The sequence below is a fragment of the Bos javanicus genome, chromosome 19, assembly GCF_032452875.1.
Source record: "Bos javanicus breed banteng chromosome 19, ARS-OSU_banteng_1.0, whole genome shotgun sequence".
Classification (NCBI taxonomy): Eukaryota; Metazoa; Chordata; class Mammalia; order Artiodactyla; family Bovidae; genus Bos; species Bos javanicus.
The window spans coordinates 28,957,687-28,974,769 of NC_083886.1; the positions used below are offsets into that span (position 1 = coordinate 28,957,687).

General features: G+C 49.2%; 1 protein-coding gene across 7 annotated transcripts in view; it reads left to right on the plus strand.

The window, feature by feature from the left end:
• The window catches only part of DNAH2 (dynein axonemal heavy chain 2), a 108,394-nt gene extending 91,519 nt beyond the window's left edge, over positions 1-16,875 (plus strand). Inside the window, exons 72-88 of one of the 7 annotated variants that reach the window (XM_061389563.1) lie at positions 18-151; positions 324-468; positions 546-745; positions 2,192-2,318; positions 5,378-5,564; positions 5,763-5,911; positions 6,035-6,218; positions 6,450-6,640; positions 13,742-13,933; positions 14,089-14,273; positions 14,453-14,681; positions 14,759-14,910; positions 15,037-15,151; positions 15,637-15,813; positions 15,919-15,993; positions 16,178-16,328; positions 16,517-16,875. In XM_061389563.1, coding sequence (XP_061245547.1) covers positions 18-151; positions 324-468; positions 546-745; positions 2,192-2,318; positions 5,378-5,564; positions 5,763-5,911; positions 6,035-6,218; positions 6,450-6,640; positions 13,742-13,933; positions 14,089-14,273; positions 14,453-14,681; positions 14,759-14,910; positions 15,037-15,151; positions 15,637-15,813; positions 15,919-15,993; positions 16,178-16,328; positions 16,517-16,671 — 2,748 coding nt within the window. In that variant the 3' untranslated portion in view covers positions 16,672-16,875. Of the gene's footprint in view, positions 1-17; positions 152-323; positions 469-545; positions 746-2,191; positions 2,319-5,377; positions 5,565-5,762; positions 5,912-6,034; positions 6,219-6,449; positions 6,641-13,741; positions 13,934-14,088; positions 14,274-14,452; positions 14,682-14,758; positions 14,911-15,036; positions 15,152-15,636; positions 15,814-15,918; positions 15,994-16,177; positions 16,329-16,516 lie in introns of those variants that run through there. The other 6 variants (XM_061389564.1, XM_061389565.1, XM_061389566.1 and 3 more) reach the window with 6 other exon arrangements.
• The last annotated feature ends 208 nt before the right edge of the window (positions 16,876-17,083 follow it).

Genomic DNA, 17,083 nt, shown 5'->3' on the forward strand with positions numbered 1-17,083 from the left:
GGTCCTGGCCATCTCAGGGCCTGGAGGCCCAGCTGCTGGGCATTGTGGTCCGGAAGGAGCGGCCGGAGCTGGAGGAGCAGAAGGACTCCCTGGTCATCAATATCGCCGCTGGCAAAAGGAAGCTCAAGGAGCTGGAGGACGAGATCCTTCGGTGAGACCCTGCCTCCCCCAGCCCACAGCCCACGGGGTCTGCTCGAAGGCTTGACTACAGTCCCGGGGGCAGGGAGGGGGGCGCTGATGAGGGGTCGCCCATCCCCTGCTCCCGGCCAGGCTCAACACCCGCTGAAGCCCCTTTATCCACGCTCCTTTTGCCTTTTCTCCAGGCTGCTGAACGAGGCCACGGGCTCCTTGCTAGACGACGTGCAGCTGGTGAACACCCTGCGGACCTCCAAGATAACCGCCACCGAGGTGACGGAACAGCTAGAGACCAGCGAAACCACGGAGATCAACATCGACCTGGCCCGAGAGGTGAACCACAGCGACCTCCGGCCCCGCCCCCTCTCCGAGCCCCCGCCCCTCCGGCCCTGACTCCGCCCCCTCCACAGGCTTACCGCCCCTGCGCCCAGCGGGCCTCTGTGCTGTTCTTCGTGCTCAACGATATGGGCCGCATCGACCCGATGTACCAGTTCTCCCTGGACGCCTACATCAGCCTCTTTATCCTCAGCATCGACAAGAGCCATCGCAGCAACAAGCTGGAGGACCGCATCGACTACCTGAACGAGTACCACACCTACGCTGTCTACAGGTCTGGGCGCCTCACCGCGTCCCGCGCGCGCCCGGTGTGAGGCCCAGTGGCTCTGTGCCCACCATCCCCTCTGGTTTTGTGCTTTGGAGCTGCCCCTGCCACCGCCCCTGGTCCCCTGCTCTTCTCACCATACACCTCCCCTGGACAGTGTCCACCCTTTGGCTGACCATCACCATGGGCTGACCAGTCCCAGTCCCAGTGTCTCCCTTGAGCATTAAGCCTTGTGTGGAGGACCTACCCCTGTGCCAGCACTTCTCAAAAGGTTAATGTGTCCACGACGCAGGTTAATGTAGACTCCGACTCAGTAGGTCTGGGCTGGGACCTGGGAGCCTGCATTTCTAACAAGCTCCCAGGTGAAGCTGCTGCTCGTGGTCTGTGGCTCTGACTTTGAGTAGTGAGGTTCCTAACCCCCCGCCTGGACATCCCACAGACCCCTCAAGGTCAACCTGTTTCACGTCCAACTCGTCTCCCCTCTTTCTTCAGGGGCTGCACCCCTGAGTGGCACCAACAGCCACCTCCCAGGCACCTGAACTGGGAGAGATTCCTGGCTCTTCACTGCCCTTCACCTCTCAGATCAGTCCACAGGTTTTGCTCATGATTCTTTCTGCACACCGTTCCCCCTTCCCACCCAAGTCTGTCCACTGCCATGACTCACTTCAATTGAAGTCACCGTGATCTTTCTTTCTGAATTCCCCCGCGGGTTCCCAACAGGTCCTTCTGCCTCCAGCTCTGTCCCTCTCCAATCTGTCCTGCGGTCAGCAACGTGAGCCTTTCAAACACACGAATCTGGCCGTGCCACCCCAGCCCCAGCTTCCATTCTGTGGTGGTAGTTTTGTGTCCAATAGCCATAAAGTCCTCCATACCTTGGCTGCCACCTGCCCTGCAGCCTCACCTTCCCCCTCCTTACACTGGACCCTGAGCATCGCTGAAGCCCTGCACACCATGGTTTTCTCACCACCACTGCCTCCTTGGCCTGTATCTGAGCTCTCCCTGGCATCCTCCCCCTCCTCTCTGCCACATCACGGTAACTCTGCTGCACCTCCGGCTCCGGTCCAGGCAGGAGAGTGCTGCCACTCATGTATAGGATTCATCTTGTCACACGGTAACCTCTCATGTCCTCTCATATGGTCCCTCATTTGTCCTCCCCACTCTGCCTGACTTCCTCCAGGACAGCAGGACAGAGACTGTATTCATTCACCTTTGTGTCTTCAGGACCTGGCAGTGTACCTGGCACATAGCCGGGGTCCAGTCAGTGTTGAGGAAATTCTGGGAGAATCACATCCTCTCTCTAGAGCCCTGAAGGCTAGGCTGTTTACAGGAGGTTTGGATTAGAGGTTGATGAAGGTCCTCCCTACAGGCAGGGCTCTGTGATTGTCGGGTCTTCACTCAGGAAGCCTCGATGCTGAGTATCGTGCCTCCCAAACCCCCACCCCCTGCCCCTCCCAGGTACACCTGCCGCACGCTTTTCGAGCGCCACAAGCTGCTATTCAGTTTTCAGATGTGTGCCAAAATTCTGGAGACTTCTGGGAAACTCAACATGGATGAATACAACTTCTTTCTACGCGGGGGCGTGGTGAGTTGGGTAGAGTATATCTGAGTGTGGGGTGGACAGGGTCAGGAATGGACCCCAGATGCAGAGGGTAAGCCCAGGATCCAGCAAGTGAGCGGAGGAAAGCTGCCAGGAGCAGGTGTATGACAAGCTCCCGGGGCCATGAGGAGTGGCTTGCCCGCATTACAGGTGGGGCTTTGAGCCCCTTCCCTGTGACCCACTGATGGGCATGATCTGGCCACTCTTGCACTGACTCTCAGGCCACTCCTTCCCCATCCTGGATTCCGTGGTCACTGTTACACTGTCTCCCTTCCAAACACCCTCAGCCCCTTTGCCTTCTCCCCACTCCAGCGGCACAGGCTTCTCACTGTCGCAGGCATGTCTCACCCCAGGGCCTTCACACCAGCTGTTCCTTCTGCCAGAAAATTGTTCCCACAGGTATACACTGTGCCCCTCCCTCTCCTCCTTTAAGGCTTGATTCAAATCTCACCTCACTGAGATTTCCTTGACTGTCTTAATAGTTCCAGCTACCCTTAAGCACTTCCAGTCTCCCTTAATCTTCTTCAACTTATTCTCTTTTTCCATGGCACTGCCATCTTTAACCTACTAGATAACTATTTGCTGTGTTTTTGGTTCATTATCTGCTGTTCCATGTGGGAAAATAAGCTCCTCAAGGGCAGAGGTATTTGTCTTTTATGTTCAGTTGTGTGTCTAGAGTGCTTAAAACATAGTTGGTGAACACTAAATATTTGTTAAATTAATAAGTGACAGTAAACAGGTTGTGCTTCTTAAGGGTGCAGCTGCAACTGGCCATCATTCAGGTAGAAGGCAGTATTGCCAGGATACCACAAGAGGGCGCCCGCTTCCTAACTTTGGACTGTGCCTTCACCCACATGGTGGCTCAGATACACAGGCTCCCCCTTTCCTTCCATTTATTTCCCCAATAAAGGTGGATTCCAATCCATCTCAGATTCCTTTCTTTCATGTCTTCATTTTGTTTCATGAAATACTTACCTTGGCTTTTTCACCTTGAAAAAGACAAAAAAACCTATTCTTTTGGGATCAGATCAAATCAGATGAGATCAATTGCTCAGTCGTGTCCGACTTTTCGCGACCCCATGAATTGCAGCTCGCCAGGCCTCCCTGTCCATCACCAAGTCCCGGAGTTCACTCAGACTCACGTCCATCGAGTCAGTGATGCCATCCAGCCATCTCATCCTCTGTGGTCCCCTTCTCCTCTTGCCCCCAATCCCTCCCAGCATCAGAGTCTTTTCCAATGAGTCAACTCGTCGCATGAGGTGGCCAAAGTACTGGAGTTTCAGCTTTAGCATCATTCCTTCCAAAGAAATCCCAGGGCTGATCTCCTTCATAATGGACTAGTTGGATCTCCTTGCAGTCCAAGGGACTCTCAAGAGTCTTCTCCAACACCACAGTTCAAAAGCATCAATTCTTCTGCACTCAGCCTTCTTCACAGTCCAACTCTCACATCCATACATGACCACAGGAAAAACCATAGCCTCGACTAGACGAACCTTTGTTGGCAAAGTAATGTCTCTGTTTTTCAATATGCTGTCTAGGTTGGTCATAACTTCCCTTCCAAGGAGTAAGCGTCTTTTAATTTCATGGCTGCAGTCACCATCTGCAGTGATTTTGGAGCCCAGAAAAATAAAGTCTGACACTGTTTCCACTGTTTCCCCATCTATTTCCCATGAAGTGATGGGACCGGATGCCATGATCTTTGTTTTCTGAATGTTGAGCTTTAAGCCAACTTTTTCACTCTCCACTTTCACTTTCATCAAGAGGCTTTTGAGTTCCTCTTCACTTTCTGCCATAAGGGTGGTGTCATCTGCATATCTGAGGTTATTGATATTTCTCCCGGCAATCTTGATTCCAGCTTGTGTTTTTTCCAGTCCAGCATTTTTCATGATGTGCTCTGCATATAAGTTAAATAGACAGGGCGACAATATACAGCCTTGACGTACTCCTTTTCTTATTTGGAACCAGTCTGTTGTTCCATGTCCAGTTCTAACTGTTGCTTCCTGACCAGCATACAGATTTCTCAAGAGGCAGGTCAGGTGCTCTGGTATTCCCATCTCTTTCAGAATTTTCCACAGTTTATTGTGATCCGCACAAAGGCTTTGGCATAGTCAATAAAGCAGAAATAGATGTTTTTCTGGAACTCTCTTGCTTTTTCCATGATCCAGCAGATGTTGGCAATTTGGTCTCTTGTTCCTCTGCCTTTTCTAAAACCAGCTTGAACATCAGGAAGTTCATGGTTCACATATTGCTGAAGCCTGGCTTGGAGAATTTTGAGCATTACTTTACTAGCCTGTGAGATGAGTGCAATTGTGCGGTAGTTTGAGCATTCTTCGGCATTGCCTTTCTTTGGGATTGGAATGAAAACTGACCTTTTCCAGTCCTGTGGCCACTGCTGAGTTTTCCAAATTTGCTGGCATATTGAGTGCAGCACTTTCACAGCATCATCTTTCAGGATTTGGAATAGCTCAACTGGAATTCTATCACCTCCACTAGCTTTGTTCGTAGTGATGCTTTCTAAGGCCCACTTGACTTCACATTCCAGGATGTCTGGCTCTAGGTGAGTGATCACACCATCGTGATTATCTCGGTCATGAATATCTTTTTTGTACAGTTCTTCTGTGTATTCATGGAAAAGAAATGAAAAAAAGCAAAATGGCTGTCTGGGGAGGCCTTACAAATAGCTATGAAAAGAAGAGAAGCGAAAAGCAAAGGAGAAAAGGAAAGATATAAACATCTGAATGCAGAGTTCCAAAGAATAGCAAGAAGAGATAAGAGATAAGATCGCTGAAGCCTTCTTCAGCGATCAATGCAAAGAAATAGAGGAAAACAATGGAATGGGAAAGACTAGAGATCTCTTCAAGAAAATCAGATACCAAAGGAACATTTCATGCAAAGATGGGCTCAGTAAAGGACAGAAATGGTATGGACCTAACAGAAGCAGAAGATATTAAGAAGAGATGGCAAGAATACACAGAACTGTACAAAAAGATCTTTTGGGATAGTCTGGGTCAATGCTTTTCTCCTCTCTCCTCCCCCTGCCCCAGGTCTTGGATCGTGAGGGCCAAATGGATAACCCTTGTACCACCTGGCTCGCAGATGCCTACTGGGATAACATCACAGAGCTGGACAAACTGACCAACTTCCATGGGCTCATGAACTCCTTTGAGCAGTATCCTCGGGACTGGAACCTGTGGTATACCAACGCCACCCCCGAGAAGGCCATGCTGCCAGGTGCCTGGAGCCAGGCCTCCCTCTCCTTTCTCTTCCCTCCTTCAGCCTCACACCTGCTCTTTCCTCTAATTCCTTCCATGTCTCTCCCAAGTTCCCTCAGCGCATCTGCCCCCTGGCCCAGTGTCCCCGAAGGCGTCTCTTTGTTCAGATTGCCTGCTCCTCCGGGCTCACTAACCTTAACCTTAACCTTGCCCCCAGGTGAGTGGGAAAATGCCTGCAATGAAATGCAACGAATGCTGATTGTTCGCTCCCTGCGCCAGGACCGTGTGGCCTTCTGTGTAACTTCTTTTATCGTCTCCAACCTTGGCTCCCGCTTCATTGAGCCGCCTGTGCTAAACATGAAGTTGGTCAGTGGCTCTTTGCCTTCCCACCTGCTTCTCCCTGTCCCAGTCTGCCACCCGCACTTCCTCAGTCTCTCCCGAGACCTCACCTGGCCTTCTGCCTAAGGTTACACCCTGTGCTGCTGGCAGGTGATGGAGGACTCGGCCCCACGGACCCCACTGGTGTTCATCCTGTCCCCCGGCGTGGACCCCACCAGTGCCTTGCTCCAGCTGGCTGAGCATACAGGCATGGCCCAGCGCTTCCACGCTCTGTCTCTGGGCCAGGGCCAGGCCCCCATCGCGGCTCGGCTCCTCCGAGAGGGTGTGGTTCAGGGTCAGTGTCTACCCAGTTCTTCTGCCCCCAACCATGGCCCTGGCCTGACTGTCCACCAGCTCCCACCTGTCACCCTGCTGTCACTGCAGCTCCCTCTCCTCCAGAAGGCCTTGGGGGTTGGCACCTGAGCACTTGGACTTTCCCCCTAAACTAGCCCCTCTACCAGAGGAACAGTGCGGGGACAGACGGGGCATAGGGAGTGGTTCCCACCATATCAGCACCCCCTTGCAGGACACTGGGTATTCCTCGCCAACTGCCACCTGTCGCTGTCCTGGATGCCAAACCTGGATAAACTGGTGGAGCAGCTGCAGGTGGAGGATCCGCACCCTTCCTTCCGCCTCTGGCTCAGCTCCAGCCCCCACCCAGACTTCCCCATCTCCATCTTGCAGGCCAGCATCAAGATGACCACAGAGCCACCAAAGGTATGGGCAACTGTAGACAGCAGCAGTGCCCATGCCAGCAGGCATACGTGTCCTCCTCCTGGCCTCAGAGAGAGGGTTTAACCTTAACAACAAGGCTGCTGTTCTGATTCTACTGTCCTCAGAAATTCCACTTCTGCGTGCCAAACTCTTAGAACATAGTAGTAATAGCTAACTTTTTTTGAGTGTTATTACATGCCAGGCATTGTTCTAAATGCTTACATTTTTTAATTCATTTAACATACACACACACACTTGCCTATCAGGTAAGTACTATCAGCCCCATTTTACAGGTAGGAAACTAAGGCAAAGGAAGAGTATATAACTAGTGTGTGGACCTGTCAGCCCCTTCCTCCTCCGGACACTTCCTTATATTCTCTCCCTACTGTCACTTCCTGGCCTTTCTCCTTCCCTCCAGCTCTACTGAAATTTTTATCTCCAGTACTACAAGGTCACCTTGGAATGCAATCATACCAATCTTTTAAAATCTGATTATGTCACTACATCCTGCCCATTTACCTCTGCTTAAATTATTTTTGGGGGCAGTGGCACCCCACTCCAGCACTCTTGCCTGGAAAATCCCATGGATGGAGGAGCCTGGTAGGCTGCAGTCCATGGGGTCGCTAAGAATTGAACACGACTGAGTGACTTCACTTTCACTTTCACTTTTCACTTTCATGTATTGGAGAAGGAAATGGCAACCCACTCCAGTGTTCTTGCCTGGAGAATCCCGGGGACGGGGGAGCCTGGTGGGCTGCCGTCTATGGGGTTGCACAGAGTCGGACATGACTGAAGCAACTTAGCAGCAGGAAACTATTTTAGTAGCTTCTTGTTGCTTTTAATCAAGTTCACAGCCCTATTCACATGGCCTGTGTGCCCCTGCAAGCACCTCTCCTGCTTTGTTTGTCGCAACTTTCCCCTTCGCTTTCTTTACCTACACCATCAACTTTTAAAATTGTTTCGCTGTTCTTCCTTGACAGACTGTGTTCTCCAGCCTGGTGCTTTTTCATGAACTATCCTCCCTATTTTCCTCCCCACCCCCTTCTTTGCCCCTTTAGGTCTCAGTCCCACCAGCACTTTCTCAGGAATCCTCTTGACTGTTCCCTCTGACCTTCCAATTCAAGAACTTTACACCTATTAGTGTGATTCTGGTTAATACCTGACTTCTCTTCTAGACTGTAAGCTCAAGAGGGCAGAGACTGTGTCTTTTTCATCTCCCTCACCATTTTGCTCATCCTGTGACCAATGCAAGGACCTGTTTGTAGTAGGTGCTCAATAAATGAGAACTGATCAGATGCACAGGCATGCGGATGTCTTTCATCATTAAATCCTTCTTTGGCCATCTTGGGGAGGCTAGCACAGCTGACTGTCCACCTAGTTTCCCTGATACACTCCTGGTCCTCCTTCTGTTTCTTGCGACATCATTGATTACTTCTGTGTTTCTTTCTCCTCCTGTCCTGTCCTCATTCTACATTTCCTCCCTTCACAAGTTGATGGAGAAACTGTCCTCTTCCTGATTTCAACCCCAATCCCCGTCTCTGGCTCCATTACTGAACTCAGTGCCAGGTGTGAATTCCATCTGGTTACAAAGTACTTCTTTTTGGCACTCCAGCATCATAAATTACTAGCTCTCAAAACAAGTTTTCAGCTCCTGCAGGCAGATTATCTCCTTGGCCCATTTTTGTTAATCAGTCAGTTCAGTTGCTCAGTTGTGTCTGACTCTTTGTGACCCCATGGACTGCAGCACTCCAGGCTTCCCTGTCCATCACCAACTCCTGGAGCCTACTCAAATTCATGTCCATTGCGTTGGTGATGCCATCCAACCACCTCATCCTCTGTCATCCCCTTTTCCTCCCACCTTCAATCTTTCCCAGCATCAGGGTCTTTTCCAGTGAGTTAGGGTTCTTCACATCAGGTAGCCAAAGTATTGGAGTTTCAGCTTCAGCATCAGTCCTACCAATGTACACCCAGGACTGATCTCCTTTAGGATGGACTGGTTGGATCTCCTTGCAGTCCAAGGGACTGTCAAGAATCTTCTCCAACACCACAGTTCAAAAGCATCAGTTCTTCAGTGCTCAGCTTCCTTTATAGTCCAACTCACATCCATACATGACTACTGGAAAAAACCATAGCCTTGACTAGACGGACCTTTGTTGACAAAGTAATATCTCTGCTTTTTTATATACCGTCTAGGTTTGTCATAGTTTTTCTTCCAAGGAGCAAGTGTCTTTAAATTTCATGGCTGCAATTACCATCTGCAGTGATTTTGCAGCCTAAGAAAATAAAGTCTCTCACTGTTTCCATTGTTTCCCCATCTATTTGCCATGAAGTGATGGGACCAGATGTCATGATCTTAGTTTTCTGCATGTTGAGTTTTAAGCCAACTTTTTCACTCTCCTCTTTTCACTTTCATCAAGAGGCTCTTTAGTTTTTTTCTTCACTTTCTGCCATAAGGGTGGTGTCATCTGCGTATCTGAGGTTATTGATCTTTCTCCCAGCAATCTTGATTCCAGCTTGTGCTTCATCGAGCCTGGTATTTCGCATGATGTACTCTGCATATAAGTTAAATAATCAGGGTGACAATATACAGCCTTGATGTACTCCTTTCCCGATTTGGAACCAGTCTGTTGTTCCATGTTGTTAATGGCACCACTAATTTTTAAAAATCTATGTTTAAAGTTGATTTTTATTTACCTTTATTTTCTTCTGTCAACAGAAGTAGTCTGTCTTCCCATTAAAAAAATGTCAAACAGTTCAGATATGTGTTGTCAAAGAGATGCAACCCTTCTTTTTTAATTTGTTAAGAGCCTTTCTTATTGCCTTCTAAGAGAGGCATGTGCCTTGTAGCCAGAGGGCCCTCTGTTGTCTGAACTACACCCTCTGTAATGGGTAGAGGTGTGTTGGCCCTGAGGTAGATGCTGTTTAGGTCGGTTTAATAAGCAGTAACCATGAAGGCTAGGAAAGTTATGACCAACGTAGATAGCGTATTCAAAAACAGAGACATTACTTTGCCTTGTACTTGGGTTCGATCCCTGGTTGGGAAACTAAGATCCCATATGCTGTGGGGTAACTAAGCCTGATATAAGCCTGATATAAGCGTCTGAATGCAGAGTTCCAAAGAATAGCAAGAAGAGATAAGAAAGCCTTCCTCAGCGATCAGTGCAAAGAAATAGAGGAAAACAACAGAATGGGAAAGACTAGAAGTCTCTTCAAGAAAATTAGAGATACCAAGGGAACATTTCATGCAAAGATGGGCTCGATAAAGGACAGAAATGGTATGGACCTAGCAGAAGCAGAAGATATTAAGAAGAGGTGGCAAGAATACACAGAAGAACTGTACAAAAAAGATATTCATGACCCAGATAATCACGATGGTGTGATCACTCACCTAGAGCCAGACAACGTGGAATGTGAAATCAAGTGGGCCTTAGGAAGCATCACTACGAACAAAGCTAGTGGAGGTGATAGAATTCCAGTTGAGCTATTCCAAATCCTGAAAGATGATGCTGTGAAAGTGCTGCACTCGATATGCCAGCAAATTTGGAAAACTCAGCAGTGGCCACAGGACTGGAAAAGGTCAGTTTTCATTCCAATCCCAAAGAAAGGCAATGCCAAAGAATGCTCAAACTACCGCACAATTGCACTCATCTCACAGGCTAGTAAAGTAATGCTCAAAATTCTCCAAGCCAGGCTTCAGCAATATGTGAACCATGAACTTCCTGATGTTCAAGCTGGTTTTAGAAAAGGCAGAGGAACCAGAGACCAAATTGCCAACATCTGCTGGATCATGGAAAAAGCAAGAGAGTTCCAGAAAAACATCTATTTCTGCTTTATTGACTATGCCAAAGCCTTTGTGTGGATCACAATAAACTGTGGAAAATTCTGAAAGAGATGGGAATACCAGAGCACCTGACCTGCCTCTTGAGAAATCTGTATGCTGGTCAGGAAGCAACAGTTAGAACTGTACATGGAACAACAGACTGGTTCCAAAGAGGAAAAGGAGTACATCAAGGCTGTATATTGTCGCCCTGTCTATTTAACTTATATGCAGAGTACATCATGAGAAATGCTGGGCTGGAAGAAGCACAAGCTGGAATCAAGATTGCTGGGAGAAATATCAATAACCTCAGATATGCAGATGACACCACCCTTATGGCAGAAAGTGAAGAGGAACTAAAAAGCTTCTTGATGAAGGTGAAAGAGGAGAGTGAAGAAGTTGGCTTAAAACTCAACATTTAGAAAACGAAGATCATGGCATCTGGTCCCATCACTTCATGGGAAATAGATGGGGAAACAGTGGAAACAGTGTCAGACTTTATTTTTCTTCAAAATCACTGCAGATGGTGACTGCAGCCATGAAATTAAAAGACGCTTATTCATTGGAAGAAAAGTTTTGACCAACCTAGATAGCATATTGAAAAGCAGAGACATTCATTACTTTGCCAACAAAGGTCTGTCTAGTCAAGGCTATGGTTTTTCCTGTGGTCATGTATGGATGTAAGAGTTGGACTGTGAAGAAGGCTGAGCGCCGAAGAATTGATGCTTTTGAACTGTGGTGTCGGAAAAGACTCTTGAGAGTCCCTTGGACTGCAAGGAGATCCAACCAGTCCATTCTGAAGGAGATCAGCCCTGGGATTTCTTTGGAAGGACTGATGTTAAAGCTGAAACTCCAGTACTTTGGCCACCTCACGCGAAGAGTTGACTCATTGGAAAAGACTCTGATGCTGGGAGGAATTGGGGGCAGGAGGAGAAGGGGACAACAGAGGATGAGATGTCTGGATGGCATCACTGACTCGATGGATGTGAGTCTGAGTGAACTCCGGGACTTGGTGATGGACAGGGAGGCCTGGCGAGCTGCGATTCATGGGGTCGCAAAGAGTCGGACACGAACTGAACTGAACTGAACTGAACCATGGAGGCAATGATGAATGGGAGCAAATATCAGGAGGAAAGAGGAACCAGACAGGATGGCTTTGTAGTGAGTGGGTCACCAGGGGAGGCAGTCCTGTTGGAGGTCAGCCCAGGAGAGTTGGCCATGACAGGCTGCCTGCTGGTGATGCAGAACCTTCCTGCAATCCACCGAGCCTTCTGAGAAAGGACATTCAGATGTGCTTGATGCAACTGAATTCCTTTTAGAAGCTGACAGACCAATATTTTAAAAAAATTTTGAAAAGAACTTTACATTTACAGAAAAGTTGTAAGAATAATAGTACAGAGAACCCCCTATACGTTACCCAAATCCATCTGTAGTTAACATTTTGTCCCACTTGCTTTATCATTTGATCTCTGTTTTTCTCTCTCTCCACTCACACTTCTGAAACATTTGAGAGTAAATTGTATATCCTGGCCCTTTACTGCCACATACTGTAGTGTATTTCAGTGGAAAGGACTCACTCCTAAGAATCAGGGTGTTCTCTTATATAACTGCAACATGGTTGCTGACTTCAGTAAATTGATACACTATTTTAATCTAAATGTATTATGTGTTCCGATTTTGTTAAGTGTTGCAGTCTTCATATACATACGCAGATGGGTTTCTAGGCCCTTTATGCTGTTCATTGATCAAGTTGTTTATCCTGGGGTCAATATACACTGTGTTAATTACTCTCTAGCTCTATAATAATTCTTGATGGCTGGGGAAGGCAAATCTTCCTACCTTATTCTTCTCTAGGCTATTCCTGATCTTTTATTCTCTAACATAAGTTTTGGAATTACCTTGTCAAGTTTCACCAAAAGAGTCCTATTGATCAATTTGGGGGAAATCAACATCTTTAGGATATTGAGCTTCTCAATCCATGAGTACAGTAGGTCTCTCCATTTATTCTTTCTTTTAATTTTGTAAATTTTCTAAAGTTATATACATTTATATTAGATTTATTCCTCAGTGCTTTACATGATTTGATGATGTTATAAATGATAGTTTTAAAAATCAGATTTTCTATTTGTTCCTGGTCTAACCAATGTTCTTACTTCTGTTTTCTCCCTGCTCCCTTTTGTCCATCATGTTGAATCTCCTTAGAACACTGTTTCAATGTATCACTGTCCTATTCAAAACAGAAATGGCTCCAGGGTTCCTGGTGAATCGGGTCCAGTCAGCTCAAAATGCCCTTCTTACTGTATTGCCATCTGCTCACAGTCCTTCTTACCCTATCTGAGCACTTCACTTGATTTCAGAAAGATCCTCTTCTCACTTTATCTCCCCTTTGTGCCTTTATTCCTTCAGTTCTTCCCATCTCTGGACAGCCCTCCTCTCAGCCTCGTTACATCCTTTCTATTTGTAAGACTTAGCCAAACCCCAACCTGCTCATGAAGCCTAATAAATCCAATCATATAGCTCATTCCTCTTTGATGATATGTCACTAGATCTTGTGTGACACAACTAAGACCCCACATGGCCGAATTAATAAGAAATTGTGTACATTTCTTATTAATTCGGCCATGTGGGGTCTTAGTTGTGTCACACAAGATCTTATATCGTGGCATGTGGATTCAGTAGTTGTGGTGCAAGGGCTTAGTCGCTTGGCAGCATGTGGGATCTTAGTTCCCTCACTGGGATCACACCCACATCCTCTGCATTGCAAGGCAGATTCTCAACCAATGGACCATGAAGGAAGTTCCCATGTTTATGTTTTTGTTCATATTTTTTGGCACTCACAAATTGAGTTGGCCTACCCACCACTGGGGAGAAGGCAGTGGCACCCCACTCCAGTACTGTTGCCCAGAAAATCCCATGGATGGAGGAGACTGGTGGGCTGCAGTCCATGGGGTCGCACAGAGTCGGACACGACTGAAGCGACTTAGTAGTAGTAGTAGTACCCACCACTGAGAACATCACGGTTGAGGGGATCAAGGAGTGGGGGTGGAGATGAGAAGGCAGGGCTGCCACGAGTCCATACAGCGCCCGAGTGTGAGGAGGAGGACAGCAAGCCCTGTGGATGAGTGCATGTCTTGGCATGCAGCTCAAGGGCTGGATTTCAACCTTCACTCATTTCTTCAGCCAGTGCCCTTATGCAATGAGCAAGCTCCACAACTGAACATGATGGTGCTAGTGTTAGGGCCATGCAAGATGCATGTCATCCCATCTCTGTACGTCCTTGTCCCCAGGGCCTAAAGGCCAACATGACTCGTCTTTACCAACTGATGACAGAACCACAGTTTTCCCGCTGCTCCAAGCCCACCAAGTATAAGAAACTGCTGTTCGCACTGTGCTTCTTTCACTCTGTGTTACTTGAACGCAAAAAGTTCCTGCAACTTGGCTGGAACATCATCTACGGCTTCAATGACTCTGACTTTGAGGTTTGTGCTGACCAGGGTCCCTCACCCCACCCTCCCTCCTTACACTTTCTGCCCCGAGGCTGCCCTGCAGGAATCATCACTGACTGGAAGCCCCTGGAAGAATTCCTGCCATAACTCTGTGTGGGGCTGGGGGTGTGGGCTGGGGCCATGCACAGGTGTCAGAGAACTTGCTGAGCCTCTACCTGGACGAGTATGAGGAGACGCCCTGGGATGCACTCAAGTACCTCATCTCCGGGGTCAACTATGGTGGACACGTCACAGATGACTGGGACCGGCGCCTGCTGACCACCTACATCAATGACTATTTCTGTGACCAGGCTCTCTTGACCCCCTCCTACCGGTGAGGGGGGCACTGAATGGGGTGCCAGGTGGCAGGATTGGGGGTAGGGGCAGTGTTTGAGGAGTGAATGGGAGATGGGAGGTGAAGTAAGAGCAGAGAGTTGGATGGATAGGGCCTTGGCCTGGCATGGGAGCCCCAAGTCCCCACAGTGCGGTGATAATTCTGCACTGACTCCCCAGGTTGTCAGTGTTGGAGACCTATTTTATCCCCAAGGATGGGAGCCTGGCCTCGTACAAAGAGTACATCAGCATGTTGCCTGGCATGGACCCCCCAGAGGCTTTTGGCCAGCACCCCAATGCCGATGTGGCCTCCCAGATCACAGAGGCACGCACTCTGTTTGAGACTCTGCTTTCCCTGCAACCCCAGATTACACCCACCAGGGCCGGAGGCCAGAGTCGGGAGGAGAAGGTAAGGACAGACAGTCACCTGGGGGAGGGAAACCAAGGAGGAAGAGAGGTCTACACTCAACACTCCTGCTTCGGCAGGTCCTTGAATTGGCTGCCGATGTGAAACAGAAGATCCCGGAAATGATCGACTATGAGGGGACCCGAAAACTACTGGCTATGGACCCCTCCCCACTCAATGTAGTCCTTTTGCAGGAGATTCAGAGATACAACAAGCTGATGGAGACCATCCTGTGAGATGGGGGGAGGGGGGCTCTGTGTAACGCAGGGATGGGGCAAGAGGAAAGGCCTTCACGCCCTGCCTAGGATGTCTCTCCCAGGCCCATCCCATCTATGATCCTCCACCTTTCCCCATCCAGCTTCTCACTGACAGACCTAGAAAAAGGCATCCAGGGCCTCATCGTCATGTCTACCAGCCTGGAAGAGATTTTCAATTGCATTTTTGATGCCCATGTCCCTCCGCTCTGGGGAAAGGTAAGATTATCTCACTGTTGATCCTTCTCCAACAATGAACTCTTCTTTTACTCCTGGACCTGCAGCCTCCTGGTCCTAGGGAAGCCTATAGCAGAAAGCAGTGAGCCTGGGCTTCGGAGTCAGACAGGTTCAAGGTTGAAATCTGACTCTGCCCTTCACTGACTGACTTTGCAAAGTTGTTAACATAGAAACTTACCCAGGGCAAGTCCCTAAGTTTCTCCAAGGATGTTTCAAGGGTTCCTAGTACTGTGCACCTTAAAAGGTGTTTCATTAACGGTAACTGGTTAGCATTGCTGGTGCTGTTGTTAATAGTTGTCGTTTTATGCTTCTTTCCTGGAAATTGGCTTTTGGAGAGCTTTGCTGAACTATGGTTTGGGGAACAGGGGCTGACACTATATATTCTTCTATCTGCTTCAAATGTTCACAGTAAGAATTTGAATGCATGAATAAGTGAATGAATAAACACACACTACCTCCTGCTTCAGGCCTACCCCTCACAGAAGCCATTGGCTTCATGGACCCGGGACTTGGCCATGCGTGTGGAACAGTTTGAGATGTGGGCCAGCCGTGCACGGCCTCCTGTGATCTTCTGGCTGTCTGGCTTCACCTTTCCCACTGGCTTCCTCACTGCCGTGCTGCAGTCTTCAGCTCGCCAAAACAATGTGAGCCATGTGGACAGTGTGATGGGAATGGATACTGATGATATGTATTTGCTCTCCTCTGTGTGTGTGGGAGGATCCTCCCTTATTCTCACCTTCAATCTCCAGATTTCAGTGGACAGCCTCTCTTGGGAGTTTATTGTTTCCACTGTGGATGACAGCAACCTAGTGTATCCACCCAAGGTGGGTGCCACATGTGCTTAGGGTTCTGAGCAGAGGGGAGTCTGGTGGAGGAGGAGGGGCTGGGAGCAAAGGTGGGAAACGACTGGTTGAGAGGGAGGGGAGGAAAAAGGTGGCAGGACAGGGGTGGGGGCATTGGCAACTGAGGGTCTGGATTTACCCGCAACCTGTTCCCATGTCTCCCCAGGATGGTGTCTGGGTTCGGGGTCTATACCTGGAGGGTGCCGGCTGGGACCGGAAGAACTCCTGCTTGGTGGAGGCAGAACCCATGCAGCTTGTCTGCCTCATGCCCACCATCCACTTCCGGCCTACTGAGAGCCGCAAGAAGAGTGCCAAGGGTGGGACAGTTTGCCCCCTTCCTAGTTTGCCTGCCCCCTCCCTAGTTTGCATCCTAACCCAGCCTCCGCTCCCCAGCACCGCCCCCCCCAACCCCCCCCCCCCCCCCCCCCCGCCCCGCTCCATCTGCTCCTGCCCTGCTTTCCCAGTGGCTCCAGGGTCTGACTCATTCTCCTGTCCTTTCCTGCAGGCATGTATTCCTGTCCCTGCTATTACTATCCCAACCGGGCAGGCAGCTCAGACCGTGCATCCTTCGTTATTGGCATCGACCTCCGCTCTGGGACCATGACCTCTGATCACTGGATCAAGAGAGGCACTGCTCTACTCATGAGCCTGGATAACTGAGAGGGCCTCTTCTTCTTTCCGTTTGGGGGGGTGAGGGTCGAGGACTTAAGGAGCCAAGGCTGATAATGTACCTCGGACAGAGACCAGGCTTCACTCAGGCCTTTACCTCGGTTGAATTTGTCGTGTGATGAGGCCCTGGTAATACCTAGTCGTGTTAGAAGAATTGTATCGGAGCTCAGCTCAGTAAAACATCCCCGACCACAAGCCCCAAGTCTCTCAATGGGATGGTTGGGGTTTGAGGGGCAGGGGGGTAGTCGGGAGGAAGCCCAGGCCTTACGGAGGATGAGCGCTCCTGTGGGCTGCTGCCGGATAGGGAAAGCAGCAAGGGAAGTGGGAGGTCTTGAGAGGGAGAGGAGGCGTGGCTTCGGCGAATGGGCAGGGCAGTGGGGCCTAAAGAAGGTGTGGCTAAATC